General features: G+C 40.9%; 1 protein-coding gene across 1 annotated transcript in view; it reads right to left on the bottom strand.

Moving 5' to 3' along the window:
• Window positions 1-3,492: 3,492 nt before the first annotated feature.
• GPC4 (glypican 4) overlaps window positions 3,493-24,565 on the bottom strand; it is a 107,981-nt gene continuing 86,908 nt past the window's right edge. The window contains exons 4-9 of the mRNA XM_020916515.2: window positions 13,230-13,395; window positions 7,796-7,926; window positions 7,565-7,711; window positions 6,731-6,867; window positions 6,173-6,348; window positions 3,493-6,065 (exon numbers count right to left, since the gene is read on the bottom strand). Of these exons, the coding sequence (XP_020772174.2) occupies window positions 5,863-6,065; window positions 6,173-6,348; window positions 6,731-6,867; window positions 7,565-7,711; window positions 7,796-7,926; window positions 13,230-13,395 (960 nt within the window). The 3' untranslated portion in view covers window positions 3,493-5,862. The remainder of the gene's footprint in view (window positions 6,066-6,172; window positions 6,349-6,730; window positions 6,868-7,564; window positions 7,712-7,795; window positions 7,927-13,229; window positions 13,396-24,565) is intronic.

Genomic DNA, 24,565 nt, shown 5'->3' with positions numbered 1-24,565 from the left:
ATTAACTGAAGTACAAAGGAATGACTTTTTTACAGTCAATGTGCTGTTTTTCTGTTCATTGCTGCTGCCAGAACTTGTTGCAAAGTATTCAGAACTCCAACAAAAGAGTAAACACAATTTTTCCTTATACTTAAATGAGAAGTGAAAATGCTAGGTGAAAACTCAGCATTAAAAAAAACTAAGATCATGGCATCTGGTCCCATCACTTCATGGCAAATAGAAGAGAAAAGTGGAAGCAGTGACAGATTTTATTTTCTTGGACTCCAAAATCACTGTGGATAGTGACTTCAGTCATGGATGCTAGCTCCTTGGAAGGAAAGCTGACAAACCTAGACAGCATATTAGAAAGCAAAGACATTACTTTGCCGACAAAGGTCCATATAGTAAAAGCCATGGTTTTTTCAGTAGTCATGTATGGATGTAAGTAGGACCATAAAGAAGGCTGAGCGCTGAAGAATTGATCCTTTTGAACTGTGGTGTTGGAGAAGACTCTTCAGAGTCCCTTGGACTGCAAGGAGATCAAACCAGTCAATCCTAAAGGAAATCAACTCTTAACATTCATGGGAAGGAGCAATGCAGAAGCTGATGCTCTAATACTTTGGCCACCTGACTCAATGGACATGAGTATGAGCAAGCTCTGGGAGATGCGGAAGAGCAGGGAAGCCTGGTGTGCTGCAGTCCATGAGGTCATAAAGAGTCAGACACAATTTAGTGACTGAACAATAACAACAAAAAGAGAGAAGTGAGAGCAGGGCCACTAAAGACTTTTAAAGTCAGCTGCAGTCAGAGTTGAGATCCTAGGGTATATTCAGAAAACCACCCGCTGACCATGACTATTTATTTCTGGCCAACTTGGCACAAATTGCCCCATGCAGCAAGTCACCAAGAAGAAAGGGTTATGGGCAGCTGGAGGCTGTCGATCATGAGGCAGAAAAGCAAATCCCAGGCAGTGGTAAATCTAAGAAATTCTATCTGGAATGCATTTTATATGTGCGTGTATTTTTTTTCCCCCTTGGCAGGAGACCTACCTTCCTAATTATGTTTCCCTTAGGCTATTATTAAAATTTGTCTGCGTTCCCCAAGCATACACCACTGCCAGCAGGGAGAAGGCAGCCCTAAGTGACAGGGTTTTTGAAAATACACAAATGTACCTCTGTGTGTAGATACAACTCTGTTTATACTCACAAACACACAGGACTTCCAACTCTCTCTGGTCAGAAACACAGCAACACATAGTAGGGCAAGAAAGTTGTTGTAAAACTTCCCCGAAGTGCAGGGAACTTTGATTAAAGTCTATTAGACCACAAGCCCTTTATTTTCTTTAATGATTTTTATTTTTTTCTGGCTGTGCCAAAGAGGCATGTGGAATCTTAGTTCCCTGACCAGGGACTGAACCCATGCCTCCTATGTGGAGTCCCAACCACTGGACCACCAGGGAAGTCCCAGACCACGAACCCTTTAGAAAAGCATTTTGTGTCATCACACATGTGCTGTTTCTTCAATTCTTTAACCATACCTTTCACCTTTTATCAGCATGAACCGGGCAGGATTGATGTATGAAAATCTTCTTTCCAATGATCCTATACTTTCCCCCCCAGAATTCCTAATATTTCTTGAAGAAATATCAAAAGTAGAGTAAAATTGGGCATTTAATTCCACACATGGACCCTCAAGCTGAACAATGATTTTTGGAATTTTTCTGATTACTTTTGAACTTAGAAGTCACTTCATGCCCTGATGAGTAAAAACTTAATCTTACATGAAAACTGAACTTGGACACGTGCATATCCTAATGATTCCCTGACCACTAGACAGATAATTAATGTGGTATCCCAGACAATCTGGTTACACATCTTCCTAACACTCTCATCTCCTTCCTGTGTGGTGGCTGATGCTATTTCGAGGCATTTGAGCTTGAGGAAATATTAAGAGTACTTTAATAGAATATGAGTCCACTCCAGGGCATGACATTTCCTTCTTGAACCATTTCCAAGCATTAACAGTGGTATTAATGTGCTGTGCTCTAAGAAGATCTATCCGATCGCTTTACCCAAGGTCTTCTTTGCTGGTGATGATACGGAAACAAAGTGCCAAAAATGAACCTTAATGAAGCACAGAGAGCATCCTAATTGTGCACTCTGGGATTATAGCACTATAGGGTCAAACTGTTCCTCATCAATTCCATGTTTATTTCTTGAAAAATTACTCAGATTAATCTGGGCCAAAATGCAGTAAAAATCCAAATTGTGGTAGCACAGAGAAGCCATGCCTTTTGAACAGGAGTCCTTTACGGTCTCCTCTTCCTCTCAATACTTTTTAAAGTTATGAGAAACCTAAAAAAATATGAGATGATTGGGCATAATATTCTACCTTTCAGGTAAAGAGACAAAAAAGAAAAATCTCTATTCATATTTGCTTATATTTGCATAAAGGAACTTTGGAAGAAGATATATAGAAATAACTAATAAGTTTATCTAGGGTGTAGGGATAATGAGCAGATGAATGCAAGAACAAGATAGAAACTTTCACTTTGTACTTCCGTAGTACAGGCTTTTGTTTTTCAACCTGGTCAATATACAACCTGCTTAAAACCTCAATTAGACAAGCATTTTTTATTACATGGCCATTAGCTTTACTGATGGGCTTGAATTCCTGTATTACCATGTTATCTTGCAGGTATTTTTCACATATATAGAAGGATTTTTAAAAGAAAATAAACAGGAGTTTAAAGGTAGAAACTGAATTTTTAAAGTATATCACGAAATGCCAAATTACATTTTTCCTACTAAGTTCTAATTAGAAGATTATTCTCAGTGCTTTTTTTATTTCAAAAAGAAAGTTGTATTTGATAGTGTGGTCTTTGCTTGAGAGAAAGTGCACACACACACACAGACGCTTCCTGTAGTAGATACTGTTATTAACATAACTACCTTTGAGCTATGCAAATAGACATATTCTGCCAACATAAAAGGGGAAGTAGAATTTTGTGTAGCACCATACCTATACCTATTTTTATTGTGGTTTTGTAATCACATACAGTAAGGTTCACTTTAAAGATTGAACTGTTAATTTTCGTAAAAAATTATTTGTATACTGTTAGGCTTCTAACAGCCAGGAAACTAAAGTTCAAAAATCTAAGTCAATTGTTTGTACAGTTTTAGCAAAATAACAGGTGCTAATTACTAGTTTTGAAATAAAATACAATCTAAGACTCGTAACATGTTTCTTAAGGTACAGAGTGAGTGAAGTGTTTGAAAGTAACCAGTAATTAATTAATGACTTTGCAAAGCACAAACTCTTCACATGCTATTAACTATTAACTGAGGCTTTGGAAAAGCAAGGTCTCCTCACAAAGCTTTCCTTCTACCTCATATACTGAACTCTTAAGATTTTTAAAATATTCAACTTGCCTTTATTCCTGTTTTGGGGAGGGTGGGGGTGTGAGTCTGCCAGCTGGTTGGAAGCCAACAGTTATCCAGTCAGACCTGAATGGAAAAATCTATGATTTGTTTATTTCATAGTTCAAGTTCAAAGGCAGGAGACAATTTAAATAATAAAAGAGTAACAGGAAAAATTGCAAAGAAAGAAAACAAATCATTTAGACTCCAGAAGAACCTTCAAGAATATTTAATTCGGAAAATGTTATTGGTTTCGAGAACTTGACTGAAAGAAAACAGCTGGGCAGAGTTCAAGGTTTTAAATTAAAAACAATCTAACAAGGTCTATGGGGATAACTCTCTGAGCCACATTTTGGAGACCAGATTGATTTCTACCAAGTAAAAGTAATAGCAGTCTAAGCTAAAAAGGAAATTCCTCACAACTGAGGTAGTTACTAAGTATCAGCACATTTTCCAAGTTCTCACAAGGCAGCTTAGCTATTTACAATCAATTTTTCCTCATACATAAATGGAGCGCCTTCTCAATTTTACGTCTTCTGTGATTTGTTTAAAAGAAACAAAACTTATACACATGAGCCAGAATATGCCTATTTTATTAACATCATGCTTTAATAAATAACTGGCTACTTCTAATAAAATTAAGCCTCTGTTTATAACAGCCCCAATATTCCATTTTGTCCATTCTGCAGAATTTGGTGTAAAAAGCTGAATGAAATGTAGACCCTGAGCTATCAAGTAATTACGTTTCAATATAAAAATAGAGAATTACTCTTATAACTGAAGATTGAACAATAACACAAACAACCTCTCTGTGGGTTTCAGCTTTTGGAGAATTGGTTGGGATCTGAATGGCTGTCTAAAGCAAGAAGAGCCTTTGCAGAGTTTGATTCTTTCTGAAGACTTCTGGAACTCCTTTTAACGTGATTTGTTACATTCTCACAGTTTTATGAGCTGTCATTTGGTAAAGACACAAGGAAACAGCCCCAAAGGGGCCAAGGCAGTGGTTACTCTTTGGTCTGGGACAAGAGTCAATGGCCTTTGTCAGTTCACCTGCGTGATTAAAGGTCACCCCGAAGATGTGTTCTTCTCAGTTTTACCTACTCCCATTCCTCCCTGCCCCCCCCCCCCAAATGCCCAACAACATGAGAAGAAAAATCTGGACACTCAGAGCTCCCCAACTGGGGTGCTTGGCTGATATGGTAGCACACAGCTGTGAACCATGGCAAGACCTTTGGCTTTCAGATGGGGCAGGGCTGGGCAAGAAAAAGACTCAATAAGACCTTAGAATCTTTTTTTAAAAACAAAACAAAACACTGGGATCCAAAACCAAATAAATGCAAATACACATGCATGGACAAAAACTTTGCTTGAGTATTGATACTTACTGCCTGAGCCCAGGCTGTACCCCAATTCTGGCTAGCCCTCCAGACAGCTATGCCTGGGTTTGGAATCTGGAACAAGAGGGACCTAGTGAGATTGCTAGACACTTACTTCTGCTGGTGGGATATCAGTTCAAAGAGGGTGGTCTATGGCCATACCACCCTCAACACACCTGATCTTGTCAAAGTGGGTCAAGTGTGGACACAAAGACCAGCACAGTGGCTTGCTAACTTGCCTCTATTAAAAAAAAAAAACACCAAACCAAACCCACCCCCAAATTAAGTGTGATAACCTGGGATACCCTGAATGCCTTATATCTTTCAAGGGAGATCAAGAATCTTCTAGAAGGATAAGCGGCTTCCAGAAATGGACTGATCTGTGATTGAAGTTTATACAACCCAACTCAACCAAAATGGGTAGTCTGCAGCCTCTTCCAGTCACCAGCTATAAATGAAGTATAACCTTCTTCTTGAATTGATGCCTGAACACAACCTGACAAGTGGCTCAGAAGCCCTCTTGTGCCTTCACATTGCAGAAAAAAAAATACAACACCTCCTCTTCTCTCCAGATAAGGCAACTAAAACAACAGGGATAGATGGCAATTTTACTGCTTGTTGGGCTTTTTCTTTTAATAAGATAACGTGATAAATAAAACCTGCTTCTGTACAGCTATTTAATATTTCAGAAATACGTACATGTTACATGCCAAGAAAGGACCCTGGTTTTCTTGTAAGAAACAAGGTGAGATCATATTGAAAGGAAAAAAAACCCCACAAACAGAAAGAAAACAAACAAACAGAGTGATAAAAATCACAAATGCACAACTAACTACAGTTCTGTACCTACACTGTTAGCCACATTTAACATGATTCTGAGGAGGCCAGACTGACCTTACATACAAGTCCCCTTCTCCCACAAAACTGAATGAAAAAACAAAGTCAGCATGTTTTAAACCAGTGGCCACATAGTAAAAACTGTACATTGTTGTCCATTCATTTAAAAAGCAAAGTCACTAGGATGGTATAAAAGTGATAACCAGTGCCTTTGTAACTGATGATGAACACTTGTTCTCTAAGGTTGAGAATTATCTCCACTCTCTCTGCATAACCAGGGATAAGATGCAAAAGACAGTGAGGAGGTGGGGGCAGGCCCTAGCAGGGACCCCAGTGGTGCGGGCTTTATCATTGGCACTCTTCCCAGAGTGGTCAGTTGCATTATATTCAAACTCCGAAGGACACTGCTGAGACTCACATCCACTACCACTTCCTTCTCCACTGCTTTCGTCACCTATTTTTTTGGGGAAAAAAAAAGGGAATGTTTATTCTGCTCTTTCTCATCTCAAGGTGTACAAACAAACATATAACAATTTGTTCTTTAGAAGCACACATTCTTACTGATATCAAAGAAGTCCACATCATTCCCATTGTAAGCATTCTTCATCTTACTGGTCATAACTCGAAGAGCCATGACTTGACGAAGGATCAGTATGTCCGGTTTGCTGGTGTCAACCTGGACCTCTGGATTATTGCCCTGGTTGGCCAGACCATTTCCTGTCACAGCAAACAAGTACCTGCAATGAGAAATGACCTCGTTAAGAGGATCAGTAAAACAAAAGCTGCTGAAGATTGGAAAAGATTCTTTCTAGGTTCTAGTATTTGCCACTAGCAGTGAAAAATAATGACACTATTAGAACAACTCAATCCTTGATTGCAGCAGTAACGCTATCATATAACCACAGGCACAAACCTTTGCCCTGAGACTCTCTACATGTAGCTGGGGACCTTCCTGACACTTCTATGCCAATTCCTAAGAATGCCTAGAAATGTTCCATGTTGTTGCCACCTGCTTGTGAAAGGCTACACAACGCCTTGATGAAACAACCGAGCAAACCTTCTCTGAAAGTTCCCCAGGCATGTAGGGAGAAACTGCACACTTGCCCAATGATGGCTCACCTGCTTTTGCCTTTTCCATTCCAGCAGTCATCCTCATTGCCATTCCCTGCAGCCATCCTCTCATCGTTGCAGACATTGCTAGGAAGAGAGGACCAGAACTTCTTGGCCTGCTTCAGTTTCTCCTTGACATCAGTAACCTCATTAAGAGAGAGAGGAAAAAAAAAAACATCTCTGTAAAAACTCAAAACTACCTACAGATGTGCCTTCAGATCATGTCAAAAGTATCTCCAGAGTCTCTCTGTAGTCTGAAGAGAAAAATGCAGATTTTGGCTTGGCCAAAAATTTGTTCAGGTTTTCCCACACCATTTTGTGGGAAAACCCGAATGACCTTACTGGTTGCCCCAGTACTTCTATATAAAATGTATAAAATCACCAAAAGAATTAATTAAATTAATTAATTAATTAATGCAAGCTCTGAATTAAGTTGCCATTTAAAATCAAAAACAGCTGCCTAGTGCCTACAGCCACTGTCCATTCCTGCTCTTCAGTAGAGCTGCCACCTGGGGCCTCCAGGTCCCACGCCCCAGAGATACGCTGGAAAAACACAGTATCTTCGTGCAGGGCTTTGATGGCTCAGGATCCAGCCTATGAGTTAGCCGTACTGTAACACAAAAGGTAGGTGTTCAGATAAGCCTCAGAGCACCCCACTTTCTAGCTCTATGGATGAACTTTCTGAGCGAGGACATCAGGTTCACTGACATCCCTGTGCAATTTGCTGGAAAAGTTTCACCTGAAAAGACCCCGTGCTTGGAATCCTCCAAATCAACCTATATTTTGAGCAAATGTTTTCAGTTTTTTGCCATTAAATACGGCCAATCCTGCCCCAGGGCTCACCAATCGGTCCAAACTGGTGCCAGCTGCTGTGGTGGGGCGCTCCTCGGGATGGAAGGGCCTGAAGCGGGCACTGAAGGTGCCTTCTGAAATGGAACGGGATATCCGACCGGCTGGGAGGGGCTTGGGGGGTCCGCATCCCTGGAAAACCTGCATGGGCATAAATGTGGCCATGTGAGGCATAGCAGGCTAGAGTGGGCCCCGCCTCTCCAATCCAGGACCTGCTTTCCTTACCTTCTGAGATACCTGCACACTGTTCTCCTGCATGTTCATGATAGCATCTGATATCTTCACGTCGATGGGATCCATGACTGACTCAATGTTGAAAGGACCCTCCAGCCTCTCGGCCACCATCAGCATAGCATCTAACATGAGGTTTGGGGTAGAACAATACAGCAAAGTAAATCATTAGCTTGGCCTTGAGTGATCAGTCTGATTGTTTTACTGTCTGTTTCCCTTGGTGGGGGGTGTTGGAGGGGGAGGCATGATCATCATTAATTCATGCTTTTGTATCTTTTTCTATGACACGAAACTGCATTCAGTCGCTATATACCACCAGCTCTCTAGAGAGGGAAGTTGCCAGAGGAAGACTTTATTCCCCAGCGAGAAAACAAAATTGGGAACCTTCTATTACACTGATAATTCATCCCTCCACGTATCAGTGGCTGTCACTGCATAGCTCTGACCTAGCTCCTGCCTGACAGATTCTGCCTGAGTAGAATAACATGCCGGCTCGCCCAGGGATTTCCACGGCTCTTCCCATTTCACGTTCGATTTACAAGAGTCAAAAACATAAATCAGCTCAAATCCTGGCATATCAATTCTTTTCTTTCATATTTTAAATGAAACCCTTTCAGATGCTTGGGTACACAGTTAGAAAATATAAATGAAAGTGTTCCTAGGAATTCTAGGCACCTCCTTAGGAATTCTAAGGACTTTACAAATAATGGCATTTTGTAAAATGCAATTTTTGTATTAAGATAAACTTCCAATTTCAAATACAAGGGTCCTGAGTTATTTTAAAGCAGAAAACGTGCCACTTTTTATTCAAATGAAAAAACAGAGACAAGGCACAAAATCTGTGTTTACAATGAGTGTCTTCATTAATTACTCAGCAAATCATTTCTACATTTTGGAAAATTCTAGAATTTTTTAGGACACGTTGAATCTCTTAAAGACAAACACCCCCTGTACTGGTTTTCTTGTCATCCATGGTTCTTGGGATTTAGTTAGTAGTTTTCCCTGATACTTATTGTGCAAAATTAGAAGAAACTGGAAAGGTCATCTCCAAATAAGAAAAAGGATGTCTCATTTATGGCAAGCAGTGAACTTTTCCATGTGCTCTTTCCCCTTAAAGGAGAGTTAGGCCCACATACTCCACAGCCTTCAGGTAGTCTAAGGATGGCTGCCAGAAAGAAGGGCAAGGTTCTAGAACAGAGTTGTGTCCCTCTCAAAGCATAGGCCACAGCTGAACTTCTACCTAAGCTCGTAGCTGGTCAGCAACCTTTCACCTCCCCCAAGAACGAATGTGGCCCAACATTTTAAAGCTCAAGCTCATTTCTCTCAACCAGAATTCCAATGTCACAAACCATGAGTAGACTTCCGAGCAATGCACATTTGGGGGGACAGTCATAATGAATGAAGTTTTAGGTCACGTTGTGGTAATCACCAAAACTGACACTCCCAACCTCTAAGGAAAGCCTGCTGGCATGAATATACCATCTTTCCAGGAGAGGAAAAATGTGTTTGATGTGCTAGTGAAAGGGGAGTCCTGTAAACAAGTGGAGCACAACCTAAACGTGTTCATCGTTGTCAAAGTATCAGCACCACCATGTCTGCAGAACACAGACCCTCAGAGTCAAGAAGTCACCAGCTCCAGAGAAAAATCCCAAATACAGAGGTTTACATAGGAAGGAAACAGTGCATCCCATCATACTTATTTCCCTAGTGGTGAGGAAAGGCCAGATCACGAACGTGCTTGTGAAAGGGAACATAAACCCCGATTCTTCTGGCTGTTTGGCGTCTCTGTCAACTCCAGGCCGGCTGGCCATGCACAAGGGCCTGAGAAGGGAGTGGGGCTGGAATTGTCATACCAGCGCTGCGTGTGGTGTTGCTGAAGAATGCGAGCGAGGCTGTGTTTCTCCCAGAGCCTGCAGCCCGGAAACCAAAGTCCCTGCTCAGTCCTGGGACAGGTCCTGCTAAGCCATCTACTGGGTGCCTCCATGATCTGATGGTGTCAGATCCAGTGTCATTGCTTCTGATGAATCTAGGCTGCAGGTCTCCCTTTGGGGGACAGCTGACCAGCTCCTGCCTCCTGCCAGGAACTAGCTGATGGCCTAGCCAGCAATTCCAACCCCCTCATACTAAATTCCCAATGGCAGCGACACGTGAATAAGGTTGGCTGGGAGTCAAATGAATGTTAGCACAATGGTAGTATATGACAGAGAGCAAGTTGCACCTACACATAATTTATGATTCTCCAGAAATTGACTTTTGTTGTGGGGGCACTATTTTTCAAAAAGAGGGTTTCCTATAACTGCTTAGAAACCAAGTCCAAGGTGTTTTAACTATTTGGATCCACCTTTATCAAGGTGGGTGACAGTTTAATAGGTGCAGTTCAAGAGAGACAGGAGGGCACAGTGGAAAAGCAGATTTGAAAAACTCATCCGGCCTGGTGCACTGGGAAGACCCAGAGGAATCAGGTGGAGAGGGAGGTGGGAGGGGGGATCGGGATGGGGAATACATGTGACTCCATGGCTGATTCATGTCAATGTATGACAAAACCCACTCCAATGTTGTGAAGTAATTAGCCTCCAACTAATAAAAATAATTATAAAAAAAAAAAAAGAAAAACTCATCCTTAGTCTCTTTAAAGGTTCTAGTCTGACTGCAGCATTTCAGTGCTCATGACAGCTCCCTCCCTCCCTGCAACAAAGCAGCCCCTTCTCACAAGAAAAAGTGATTCCTTTTGCTCTGTGCTGCTGATAATCATGAACCCACATCTTTAGCCTCACGACCAGACTGGATTAACAAAAGGCAGTTTTCCAACTTAACCCCATGATCTGATTTAAATAAACAGGGGGAAAAAGCCCTTGACCATTCATTAACTGCAGTCATTTAAAGGAGGAAAAATTCCTTGTGAAGGAAAAAAAAAAAACCACTGAACTTATGGCCCAGGCATGTAAATTGGGACTGAATTCGACAACCACAGAGCAAATTAATTAAACCCTTGTGAAAATCCATGAAAAAGCACTGGAGATTAACAATGTCTGTTACTCTTGGCCTTTTATATCAGCTTATTAGAAATAAAGGATAAAATACCCATTAAAAATGCAGTTTAGATAGAATTATATTCCTCCTCCCTCCAAAAAATATAATTTAAAATAAATGAGGAAAATTGATTCTGAAATCCCACCAATTTCCACTTGAGTTTGATTTTGTTTCTGAAGATATCAAATGTAATTTGTAAAACACACAGCAAGAATAGCAGCCATGGAAGTCCTCCTTGATTTACAGTAAGTGGCTGAAGATGTAAATTAAGGAAGCCAGAGTATGGTTTTGATATGGACCTGCAAGCTCTTGGAAAAATATATAGAATTTTCTTTTTTAAATGTTTATTTTTATTTATTTATTTGGCTGCATAGGGTCTTAGTTGTGACATGTGGGATCTAGTTCCCCAACCAGGGATCAAACCCAGGGCCCCAGCATTGAGAGATCAGAGTCTTAGCCACTGGACCACCAGGGGAGTCCCTAGAATTTGTATTTAAAGACAAATTTATGCATTACACTTTCTCCCAGACATGTCAGAATAACAGAATAATGTGCATTATTCATGATGTGCCTGTAGAAAAGTTAGCCAACCTAGATCACTGTGTGCAAGTGTTACTGCTTCGCCCAGAGAACTAGTGCATTAGATGTTACAGGGAAAAGTGAAAAGGTAAACCATCTTGTTTCTTAAAAATGAATTAAGCAAAAGTGAATCACAAACATGACATTTGCGGGTGAAGGTAAGAAGGCGAGTAAAAAAGAAAGAAAAGAAAAAGTATATCAACTTTAATTTAGATTTGGACATATCTTCAAGTAACAATTTCTCCCATGGCTTCTTTCTGGGCATGATATGCCACTGGTGTGTGTGTGTGTGTCTGGTCTTAGGCCTTCTCTTTCATGGGATTCAGCTTTTCTGTGTGTGGACTTTTTTCAGGTCTTCTAGCTTTGAACTATTTAGCCTACAATTGTGCTGTGGTGTTTTAATATTCACATCTTTTTTCCCTTGTGTCAGTATTCTCAAGAATCTGTTGAAGCCAATTTATTGATGCACTTTCAGACTTAATATAATTAGATCTCATGCAGACTAAAAGGCATTCCCCAGCTCAAATCCCCCTATTCCCCTCCCCACAAAAAACCCTCAGCAAATTGCATACCTGTGCGCATGATGTGGACAAATAAGTGAAAAATAGGTGCTGACAAAGACACTCAAAATTTGCAATTATGCAAATGCAACTGGGGGATGGGAGGGAGTTTGTTTTGGGGTACTGATAGTCTGTGTGTGCAGCCACACAGATAGCAGCTTCAACACCTGCCACTAACATTCCAGGATTCCCATATGCATTAAGCAGGCATCCAGGGAGTTGATGACTGGATATTTTAATTATCCCTAATTTGTCATTTCCCACAAATCATACTTAACTCTCTTGGAAACTGGCTAGGTCACTTCCATCACTGTCTGGATTCTATAATAGGTTTTCTAGGTTTTAAGTTGTAGGTGAGAACACTGACCTCTGAAATTCTCAGGGCAAAAGTCCTTCCATTCTCACCAGAGCAGTCTATGATTGTTAAATCCTCTATAGAAATATAACTGCAAAATTTCCACAGTCAGATTGCACTTGATCCAAATATCTAAGTGATATCTGGCAGGTATGCAGAAGTTTCAGTTGCAATGTCACAAATATAACATTTGAAAAGCTCCTTCCACAGGTCAGTGATGGCTGCACTCCAGCGTTTACATGGATATGAACCTATGATGTAGAACTAAAACTAATCTTTGGGGGAAAATGTCAAAAAGGCACTTTCTCATTACTGAAAACTGGTATTTGCTTGGTGTCCACTGTCTTCAGAAATGTCACCATTAGGTCAAGGGAACATTTACTCATAGAGTGGTAAGTACCATCAGAACTCTGGGAATCACTATTATAATGAACAGAAATTCCATCACTGACAATTAAAACATCCTTGGGGAATTCCCTGCTGGTCCAGTGGGCAGGACTTGGCACTTTCACTGCTGGGGCTAGGGGTTCAATTCCTGGTCAGGTAACTAAGATCCCACAAGCCATGCAGCACAGCCAAAAAAAAAAATCTTTTTTAATTAAAAAATAAAACATTTCTTGTGGCTGGAAGGTGAGCTATCCCTAATAAGTGATGTACGTGCGTGGGTGCTTAGTCACCCAGTCGTGTCTGACTCTTGGCAACTCCATGGACTGTAGCCCATAGGCTCCTCTGTCCATGGGATTCTCCAGGCAAGAATACTGCAGTGGGTTACCATGCCCTCCTCCAGGAGATCTTCCCAACCCAGGGGTCGAATCCATGTCTCCTGCATTGGCAGGTGAGTTATTTACCAGAGGGCCACCTGGGAAGCCCGGGAGTGACACAAACACATTAATCAACTGCTCACCTATGAAATTGTTCCACTCGAGATCAAGATCCCCTTGGTTAGCCAAACAGCCTCTCATGATGTTGGAGCAATAGTTGTAACAGGGTTTCACAGTCACGAGACCTTGGCAGTGGGAGCAGTACATCATCTTCACCAGGGCGTGGGTACACTGGGTGGTGGGATTCACCTAATTTGGGAGAAGAAACAGACAATGGTGGGGCCAAAATAGAGACAGCAACTGCATATCTATTGCAAGTCTATCAACTTGACTTTGAAGGCTTGGCCATGAATTTCACGTGTGAGTCACAATGGATCACATGTAGCATGGCCTGGCGGGCTTACTGAAGAGGTGAATTACAGCAAGATTACATAAAGAAAAAGGGTATGCTAGGAAGGCATGGGGAGGTAGGAATGAACATTCAGCAACTCAGCTGTATATGACACACACACATACTCAACTATTCCCACTCATTTTAGATGGGCATCACTGGGTGTGCCATGCCAGACTGTAATCTGGGCACGTCTTCTTTTCAAACTGCTAGACCGCCCTTTCCAATGCAAGCCCCCCGTCAAGGTTTAGAAGGGTAGCTCGTGCATACTCCTTTCTGGGCCCACAGCTGCACAGAAGGCAAAATGGATGTATCCTACATGGAAGAATATGAATAAATTTGAATTGGGGTTATGTGAAGGCTGTCTGAGGCTTCGGAGCAGCATGGAGTGCTCAGGGCCCACTTGAGAGAAGACGTGGGACTTAGATTCTGAAGAAGGGGTTGATTTATTTATATCTTAAATTTTATTGATGTATAGTTGATTTACCATGCTGTGCTTCATTTCTGTTGTAGAGTAGCGGAACTCAGCTGTGCATATATTTATATTTTTCAGATTCTTTTCCATTATGTTTCAGAACAGGATATTGAATAGAGTTCCCTGTGCCATACAGTAGGACCTTGTTGTTTATCCATTCTATGTATAATAGTTTGCATCTGCTGATCACAAGTGGTTTAGATTGAAATGATCAAATGAAGGGAGAATACTGCAGTTAAGGAAGGGAGAGTGAAATCAACAAAAGCATAAATGGTACGGAGCAGACTGTGGATGATGGGGTTGAGGGATTCTGGGAAATAAAGTTGCCTGCGTATAGGACAGACTGCGTATGTGGCCAGGCTATTAAGGGGCTTGGACACCAGGCAGAAATGACACCATATGGCAGGACACAGAGAGCTACTAAAAGTTCATGAGCAAGGGAAGCAGCAAGGATGAAGGTGGCGCCGAAATCGGATGGAGCTCAACGGCGTCTGCAGATAGAGACTTAGTTTCATCTTTCCACTTCTATAGGATGCAATTGTCTGGACATAGAAGAGCTGATCCCACGCTGTCACTCATTTCCATCAATGCTTAGAAAGGATCATGGCCAGGATCACGAGCTGGCAGCTCCCCAAGAGGTCCGGTCTTCTCAGTCTCTCGGCCCCACCCTCCCCTTTTGGAGTCAGTATCAGAGGATTACTGCATTCCTCTCTATCAGTACCAACCAGTTCTGCAAACACACTGTGAAAGCAGATACCACCGCAGGGAACAGATGCTGGGACACAGGGCAGTGCAGCAGTGCACTTCACCTGCTCTGGAGTGTAACTTTGGATACCACTTTATCAACAGTAGCCTTAGGAACAGGAATGGGGGATTAACACTGTCAGGAGAAAAACTTCACACTGTTAGGCTCCTATCTGATGTACACACACACTCTCTTATCTCAAACAGAACTCAAGTGTAAAGGGGGACGACTGTCCAACAGGATGTAACTGTATACACTGAAGTCAAGGTTCCCTAGGAAGAATTAGGACTTTTCCACAGTTTTAACCAGTGCCAAATGTTTTCCTAGGCACTAAATGGGTCCTTTTAACCACGTATTAATGTACAGTAAAATCTTGGCTAACCAATACCCTTAAGGAATAGCCATGCTGGAAAGCTAGGTTTTCTGGACAAGAAAACAAGAGCATGCCTTTAAAGTTACAGAGACGTAGGACTTTGATACTTTTTCACCCTCTCATTTGACAGAGGAACAAACAAGCCTGGAGGGAGGAGAGGAGGTGGTCAGAGAATCATAGAAGTCTTAGAATTGGAAGAGACCCTAGAGACAACTGAGTATAGCTCTCACATTTAATAGATGAAAAAACCAAAGCCAGAGAGAACAATTGACTTGTGGACAGCCACTTCGCTGCATCTGACTCTAGCACTGCACCTTAGCAAACACTGAAATCATTCCCCACATCTGTCATGTGCCGCTGCCTCTTTAAAGAAAATAATATGAAACTTAAATGTTAAACATTGCTTGTTTTCTGATCTTTAATTAGGTTCCACACTGGTGAGACTGCTAAAACGGCTGGATTTTGGAGAGGTAAAGAGTTATAAAAAAATGTCTTGTGAAAAGCAGGCTAGTGCATGACATTTTTTTCATTACAATGCTTATTAGGAAAAAAAGGACTTGTAGCAGAAAACAATGTAAAAAGGGCTAAAATGTCAACAAGTGGTTACTGGTCACCTACTATGGGCCAGAGATTTTTCTGGAATGCATTTCTGATTAGGTAGCAAGGCAAGTAGGAATTTCTAGACCATAGAAAACACAAAAGAAATTTCAAAATGGTATAGACCATTAGGAAATAGGCAAAAATTTAAACTCCGTAACCGTGCTCAAGAAACACTTTGGTCAAAGAGGTCCTTTCCCCCTTCTTTCTTTTTTAACTCTAGGATGGGTTCACTGTATCCTTGGTTCAACTATAAGCTAAATCATTTAGGCAGTAGGCCTTGTAGTACTATCCTTTCCTTAAATAGGTTGATGGAAGTTTTAAAAAGAGAGATCAAACCAAGTGACACAGTAGAGTTTTATGAAAGGAAGATTATGAAGCTGGGTTTGGCAGAGGTTTTCCATTTCATACTTTAAGTGCTGGCTCATGTTCTGCACATGATTTGTTCTGTAACTACTAAAAATGATCACAAGTAACTCAGCTATAACATGCTATGGAAACACTAAATACCAGACTGAGAAGACAGACGGGGAAATTATAAGAAAGCTAGGATGAGAACGGACATTTGAAACACCAAAGTTAGAGAAAATCTGTCTTTCGTCTTCCAACCACTACTCAGACCACCATGCAGTATTCTACATGAAGGGAATTCAGAACCTGGGAAATAAACCGCTTGTGTGGGATGAGGCCCCAGTAAAAGACAAAGGCTTTTAAAACAGTCATCAGAACTACAGAAATAGGGATCCCCTGCAATGCTCATTCCCCCAGAAGAAGTGATAAAACCACCCCACCTCAGGTGCTGGGTCCCCACTCTCACTGACCTGACCAAGCTCAGGATGGTGAATCCAGAGTACAAGGACAAGCCCTCCTTTTTGACTCTGGACTACCATGCTCCCTTACAATCTCTCAATGGTCTTGCCAAGATTCCAATGGCAAACCTTTCACCCATAGGCAGATTTAACAGTGGACTAAATCATACTTTGTTCTGGGGATTTATTAATTTTGAATATAAAATCAACTTCATTCACATTCTACTCCCTTATAACACTCAAAATCAATTACTCCTCTGAAGTCCTCAAAGAACTTACTTACTGAAGTAATTTACTCCAGAAGACCCAAGGCTGAGTGGTAGATCATGCCACATGGGGATTAACAAAAGGGGTAACCATACTCTAAGATCTTTCTTTAATCCTCATTTATGTACTGATTCTCTATGGCATGGTATGCCACTTAAAATGATCAATCTGATTATTCCTTTGGGTCACAGCTCTTGACTAACATTTGATATGTTTTATTTTTATTTAGAAGGGTCTCTTGGGTCCACCTGTGACTTCCAGAATCCCTGGGGCTGGGGTAGGAGTTGGGTGGGAGTTAGTCATGATGGCTTTTATAAAAGTCAGATATTTCAGACCTCTCTTAGCAGTTAAGAGTTATTTCTCAAAATGATTTTTGGAAAGAACAGGAAAACTATACACTCCTCTCTTCCTGCTCTTACATAAAGAATGGGTTAAAGGTCTCAGAGAGAATACTTAATTCAATATCTATGTTGGACTTCCCTCGTAGCTTAGTTGGTAAAGAATCTGCCTGCAATGCAGGAGACCTGGGTTCAATCCCTGGGTCAGAAGATCCCCTGGAGGAGGAAATGGCAACCCACTCCAGTATTCTTGCCTGGAGAATCCCACGGACAGAGGAGCCTGACAGGCTACAGTCCATGGGGTCACAAGAGTCGGACAGACTTAGCAACTAAACCACCATGATCATGAAGATTGAGGTGTAAACCTTCAAGACAAAAATATTCTCTTCAATGTCAGAATTCATTTTCTGATACCTTTTATTGGATTTCACAGATTTATATGATATTGAGTACTTACTATGTGTGCCAGGTTCCATTCAAAGTACTTTATGCGTATTAACTCATTTAAGATTCGAACTAATCATAGGAGATGAATATTATCATCTCATTTCACAGACGAGGAAGCAGAGGCCCAAAGAGATTAAGGAATAGACACAAGATCTTCCAGTAAATGGCCAAGATTTGAACTCGGGCAGTTTTGTCTGGGAGCAGGTACGTTGAATTTCCTTAATGTGTATCTTTTGAGTAACAGATTACATAGGAACCTTGAGGGAAGCCCATGGGGCTGGCCCTTCTCCACAGCTCCATGATTTAGCACAGGGTATCCACACACAGTGACCATCTCAGCTCTGGGGCTGGATATTTTCTAATGAGAATTTGCAGGCTTCAAATTTATTCACCAGCTTTTAAGGTGGGAGAACAAGTTAGGATGCAACTGTTCTACATGGAACAGTGTATGACTGGACACTACGGATGAGATGACATAGTTTTTAACAAAGATTAATGACTCATGCACTCAATGCTATATCTTTAGAATGCTTCAAGGTGCTACAGGGTGAGAAAGAAAATATTCATCAGCAGTCGAGATACAAAGAACTCAAAAGCTCAAGTAAACACTGGTAGACATGGAGAGAAAAGAGGCTACTTGAACAAAACCAAAAACAATATATATTTTGCCAAAGTTTTCACATTTTGAAAAACTAGCAGCCAAATGTAGCAGAGATGATCGGTCTCTACTAGAACATGACATATTATTTGCATGTGCTTAGTTGCTCAGTCGTGTCCGACTCTTTGTGACCCCATGGGCTGTAGCCCATCCAGGCTCCTCTGTTCATGCGGATTCTCCAGGCAAGAATACTGGAGTGGGTTGCCATGCCCTTCTCCAGGGGATCTTCCCAACCCAGGGATCGAACCCAGGTCTCCCACATTGCAGGGTGGATTCTTTATTGGCTGAGCATAAGAAGCAGTTTTGGACATTATTTATAGAAGAATGGGATGGCTTAGTTTGTTTACTTTGGGGGACCTAAAAGAAAGGGAACATCATCTGGACTCAATATTTATTAATGCAAATCAAAATCAATTTGAGCTACTGAGCATAATGACAATATATTAATAGCCAATTTACAAGCCTTATGAAATCCTCAAGACTGACTATGCTGTGCTTAGTCGCTCAGTCGTGTCTGACTCTTGGTGACCCCATGGACTGTAGCCCACCAGGCTCCTCTGTCCATGGGATTCTCCAGGCAAGAATACTGGAATGGGGTGTTATATCCTCCCTCAGGGGATCAAACCCGGGTCTCCCACACTGCAGGCAGATTCTTTACTGTCTGAGCTACCAGGGAAGCCCAGGGATACGGGAGTGGGTGGCCTACCCCTTCTCAAGGAGATCTTCCCGACCCAGGAATTGAACCAGGGTCTCCTATCAACAGAGGTACCAGGGAAGCCCCTCAAGACTAAGGTGTTTCTAAATGGTAAGATAAACAAGCATTTAGATCTTAGCTGCTAGTTTGTTTTATGGTAAAAGTCCGTCAGGGTGGGGCAGGGGGATCCTCATTTCCCTTTTTAACTAGTAAAGACTCTTTAACTTAGTAAAGACTCTTGACAACACTCGTTCCTACCTTCCTCAGAATATATATTTAACATGACATCCGCATGCCATTTCTGCTATAAAAAGCTTTTGCAGAAATGTCCTTTTCTCTGCAAAGATTCTCTTAATATAGATCAGGACTTTCTACCAAATAACCTGCATTTTCAAAACACCACATTAAAAACTACTGCAAGCCACCTGAAAAAAGAGAAATGCTGGAGCCGAGCTCTTCACACAGCCTGGATTTCATTTCAGTAATTCAGAACGAGCCTTCAGCCACATTACACAGTGATGGCAGTCAACATGCGGCACTCAAGTTAAAAACACATTTCCTCCTAGTTTCTTCCAGTTCCTAACATACATTCACTACAACATTTTTCCCCTGTGCTGCCAATAGTACTGAACAAACAGAAAGGGTCTAGATTTTTATCTGTTGCTTGGTAACATAAGCACCAAATAAAAATAACAGGAAATTGTTTTCCAAATTATGGTTAAAGAAAAAGATGGGGAACCCAAACACGCTGTGAGATGTGAAGGGTTTATTCAACAATTTCCCAACTAGTTTTGGATTCAATACACACACGTGCAAAGAAAGAAGGTGAAGATGCTCCTATTTCCCTAATAGTAGAATTTCAAAGATGTAACATAAAGCATGAAATAAGCTAGAATCCATACAAGAGTATTTAGGCCACATGGTAGGTAAAACTGCAACTACAGAAATGCTTGAAAATAAGTGTTGTTGTGTTTTTAGTTAGACTTGTTAATGATAAGTCAAGGGGCTTCCCAGGTGCCTCAGTGGTTAAAGAATCCGCCTGCCAGGTAGGAGATGCAGGTTCAATTTTGGGGTCTGGGAAGATTCCCTGGAGAAGGAAATGGCAAGCCACTCCAGTATTCTTGCCTGGAGAATCCCATGGACAGAGGAGCCTGGCAGGCTATAGTCCATGGGGTCACAAAGAGTCAGACATAACTTAGTGATTAAATTGAAGCATCCTTGTATTTCCCCCTTGTAGAAGGCTCTATTACCATTTTGAGAATCTTTACTCTGTGACACTTCCCATACCCCTACCTTCCTCATCTCTACCTCTGTATATATTATAGTGTAGAGAATATATATATACATCCCTCCTTCCTCTTTGCAATTCTAGTCTTTAAGACTGTGACTGAAAAAGAATCTTAAGGGCTCAATACATATGTACGCTTGAAAGCTTTTTTGTACTGCTCATTTTAAAAATTTGGGAAAATGGAAAAATAGTTTGTATAGTACTCTTGTAGGTGTTGGTGCACTGCAAATCGACAGAAATGAAGAGGGATCAATGGATCTCGTTTTCAAGGCAGGATAGTAATTTAGACATCACAATGCTAAGGCACTGATTTCTAATTATAGTCCCCGTGGTTTGGGGTGGGGGTGTAGACATAGCCCCATTATGTCAGTGTTAATTGAAACCATGAGAATGCAACTCTCTTTGGCATAGGAGCTATTGATTTTCATGGTGCATGTAACCACTTGTGCATTTTTGAAAGACCACAACAGACTTCATCCTTCCAGGCAAAACTGCTGCTGCAAGCAGGTAAATAAGAAATGTATCATGAACCATGACAAGTAAAGACGGAATAAGTAATACAAAAATGTGGAGCACCGGGGTATTCTTGAACCATCTGTTCCTAATTAAAGGAACTTTTCTGCAGTTTGAATTGCAAAGCTCAACGGAGTAAGCTGAAATCTCTGGATGTCTGTGCCCAGAAAAACTGAAGCAAGGCAAGTATACTTTAAGAAGTGACTTCTCTTGCCGTCAGTTAAGCCTGCTGGTGCTAATGGCCTTTAAAAGGCTTAGTGACAATCAAATCATTGCTCAACACATAACCGCAACCCTTTTGTTGCACAAGTAAACTGGAAAAGCAGGGCATATGATAATGAAGAGAAAGTGGGAACATCTCTGAGTTAAGTAAGCAATAACTAGCCCCAAGACCGCAATGGTCTTCATATTTGACTTTACAAACCTCTTGTTAGATGAAGTGGGTGAGGTGGGTCTCTTTAAAAAGGTAATTAACTCTACTGGATACTAAAAGAAGGAAATATTTACTTCTTGGGTTGTTCTAGTCCACCTGTAAAGTACAACTGGATAACAGTTGGCAGGGGTGGGAATCTATATGAAAAAACATTCCCTGAGTCCCTAAACTGTTAGAGCTTACTTATTAATCAAATGTAGTTTCTTCAACATCTTCAATTTTAAATACACACTACACCTTAAATGAAAATCTCTGTTGAACTGGTAGTCATAGTCCAAAAACAAATGTAATGAATTTACAACCTTCTAAAAAGAAACATTACATAGATGATAGATTTTTACATAATTTGTGTTTTGGCAGTTTTAGAAACTGATTTCATACTTGAGTGTCTTATTATTACATAATTTAGATACAACTCAACCTAGTTGAAGAGTTTGATTTCAAGTCAGTCCTTAGGTTGAGAAGATGCTCAGTAATGAAGCAAAATTATTATTCTTTAAGGTTTCTAACTATAAGCATAACATTTAGAATAATCACATTTCTCTAAGCAAGACACACAGATGGCCAATAAGCACACGAAAAGATGCTCACCTTCAATAATTGTTGAGAGAAATGCAAATCAAAACTATAATGAGGTACCACCTCACACCAGTCAGAATGGCCATCATTAAAAAGTCTACAAATAATAAATGCTGGAGAGGATGTGGAGAAAAAGGAACCCCCTACATTGCTGGTGGAGTGTAAATTGGTACAGCCACTATGAAGAACCATATGGAAAGTGAAAGTGAAAGTCGCTCAGTTGTGTCCGACTCTTTGCAACCCCATGGACTATATACAGTCCATGGAATTCTCCAGGCCAGAATACTGGAGTGGGTAGCTGTTCCCTTCTCCAGGAGATCTTCCCAACCCAGGGATCAAACCCAGGTCTTTTGTACTGCAGGCGGATTCTTTCCCAACTGAGCTATCATGGAAGCCCCATATGGAGGTTCCTTACAAAACCAAAAACAGTTACCACATGATCTTGCAATCTCATTCCTTGGCTTATTTATGGCAAAAACTCTAATTTGAAAAAATACAGGCACTCCAATGTTCATAGCAGCATCATTTACAATAGCCATGACATGGCAGCAACCTAAATGCCCATCAACAGACAAATTGATAAGGAACATGTGGTACCTGTTTAATGGAATACTATTCTGTTATAAAAAAGAATGAAACAATGCCATTTACAGCAACATGGATGGAGCTAGAGAGTGTCATGTTAAGTAAAGTATGTCAGACAGTAAGACAAATACCATATGGTAGTACCTATACGTAGAATCTAAAAGAAGATGCAAATGAACCTATTTATAAAACAGAAACAGACTCATAGAAAACAAAATTATGGTTACCAAAGGGAAAAGGGAATGGGGGAGGGATAAATTAAGAGTTTGGGATTAACAGATACACACTACTATATATAAAATAGATAAACAACAAGGTCTTACTGTATAGCACAAGGAACTATATTCAATATCCTGGGATAAATCATAATGGAAAAGAATATGAAAAATATGTGTATGTGTATATATATATGTGTGTAACTGAATCACTTGGTTGTAGATGAGAAACTAACATTGGAAATAAACTATATTTTAATAAAAAATGTTTTAAGTCATAACAGTATTTTCCACTAAACAATTGGCAAATAATGTTTTGCTCAAAGTAAATTGAGCTCTACAGCTTGTATTCATTGCATCCTCACAAAATAATGCAAATATCTCTCAGGCAGACATGAGAATACAGAATAGGGATCAATTCTGAAAAAATCTAGGGTCATTATTTGAAAAGTAACTTTCTTAAACAACTTGTCAAAACTAAGGTACACAGAAATTTCGTTCTTGCTTAAAAAAAATTCATATCAAAAGCAACATTGGAAATTGTGATTATTTCCTTTTGGGTCACATACTGTTTACTGCATAGGTAAGTAGGGGGTAATGGTCAGTCTTGCTGATTGCCCACAGTTAATTCTGAAAACTATGTCAAGACAAATGCAACACAGGGAAGTTGCAAGTGTTCATTTCTCTCTCCTCTGGGAGGTGGCGTGACGAAGACTAGCCTTCTAGCCCTCAAGCTTCTAACCTGCTTCCTTGTTCCGACCACCACCTTCCTCCTCCAGTTAGGGATTCTGGAATCTCAGTTCTCTAAGGGGCCCCAACCTTGCCAAGTGAGGCCAACACCACAGCCAGCTTGTGTCAGCCTGGTCCTTCTTCACAGGAATAAACTCAAAGGGAAGGGGGAGGTTAATGTAAAGAAACCACTTTAAAACACTTGCAAAGGGTTTTCTAGTCCTTCTCTGGCATGCACACGCACATGCACACAGACATTCAAAATCACACAGCAGTGCCTTACTGGCTACTCAGCTTAGGATAAATGCAAGGAATCGCTGAAAGAGGGCAGATGTGTGAGGGGAACTATGATGTCAATAACTTTGATCTGGATTCACTATGCATTGTTTAGGGGCTCTGACATGAGCATCTCCAAAATTAATAATGGGTGCTGGGGTGGGCAGAATTTCAGGAACCAGGCTATTCCTTTAATTATAACCATCATCTCCCTACTTGCTCCCACCCAACTCTCCTATGCCCCAATATTTCTTTTTTTTTGCAATTTATGATGAAAATATCAGGAGGGAAAGGAATGAACAAGGTGCTATAAAGAATTGTTTCCTGTCATTTTATGGCTGGGAAAATGAACACACACAACTGTAAAAATGAATGCAACCAATCAATTAATACACCATGCAACGCTAAAACAAAACGTCTGATAAGCACTTAATTTTCACAATACATAATTCTTTATCTTCACTCTGTTAAATTAAGTTTCCTCTATAATCAGGGGAGCCATGAATCCTGGTCTGCCCATGTTGTCTGGGTATGACCCTTTGAGGGTCTAATGGTAGTAGCACTAAGATCAGCCCTACACAGATAACTTTGCTCTGGAATAGTCTGTCTTCATTGGCACTGAGTCACAGAAAGGTAGAGGCGGAAAGGCCTTCAAAACGTTTGCAAATTTCACCGTGGGGAGGGGGTGGGTGAAGGAGGCATAGAATTTTTCCCTCCTTGAAATTTTGCTCAAAATCCTACTACAGGGATTTTCCTGGTGGTCCAGTGGTTAAGCCTCCATGCTTCCAATTGCAGGGGTCATGGTTTTGATCCCTGGTTGGGGAACGAAGACTCCACTTGGTGCAACCAAAAAAAAAAAAAAAAAAAAAAAAAAAACCTAAGCAAAAACAAAACCCAACCAAACAAAAAACCCTACTACATAAAACTGAGAGCAAAGGTTTCCTAGGGCAGCCAGGAGGTAAAGGCACAGATGCAGAATCTTGTCCACTAAGTCTGCATCTCCCTTG

This window comes from Odocoileus virginianus, unplaced genomic scaffold, assembly GCF_023699985.2.
Source record: "Odocoileus virginianus isolate 20LAN1187 ecotype Illinois unplaced genomic scaffold, Ovbor_1.2 Unplaced_Contig_21, whole genome shotgun sequence".
Taxonomy (NCBI): domain Eukaryota; kingdom Metazoa; phylum Chordata; class Mammalia; order Artiodactyla; family Cervidae; genus Odocoileus; species Odocoileus virginianus.
Note: the sequence above shows the minus strand (reverse complement) of the source record. Positions and strands in the feature narration are given on the sequence as shown.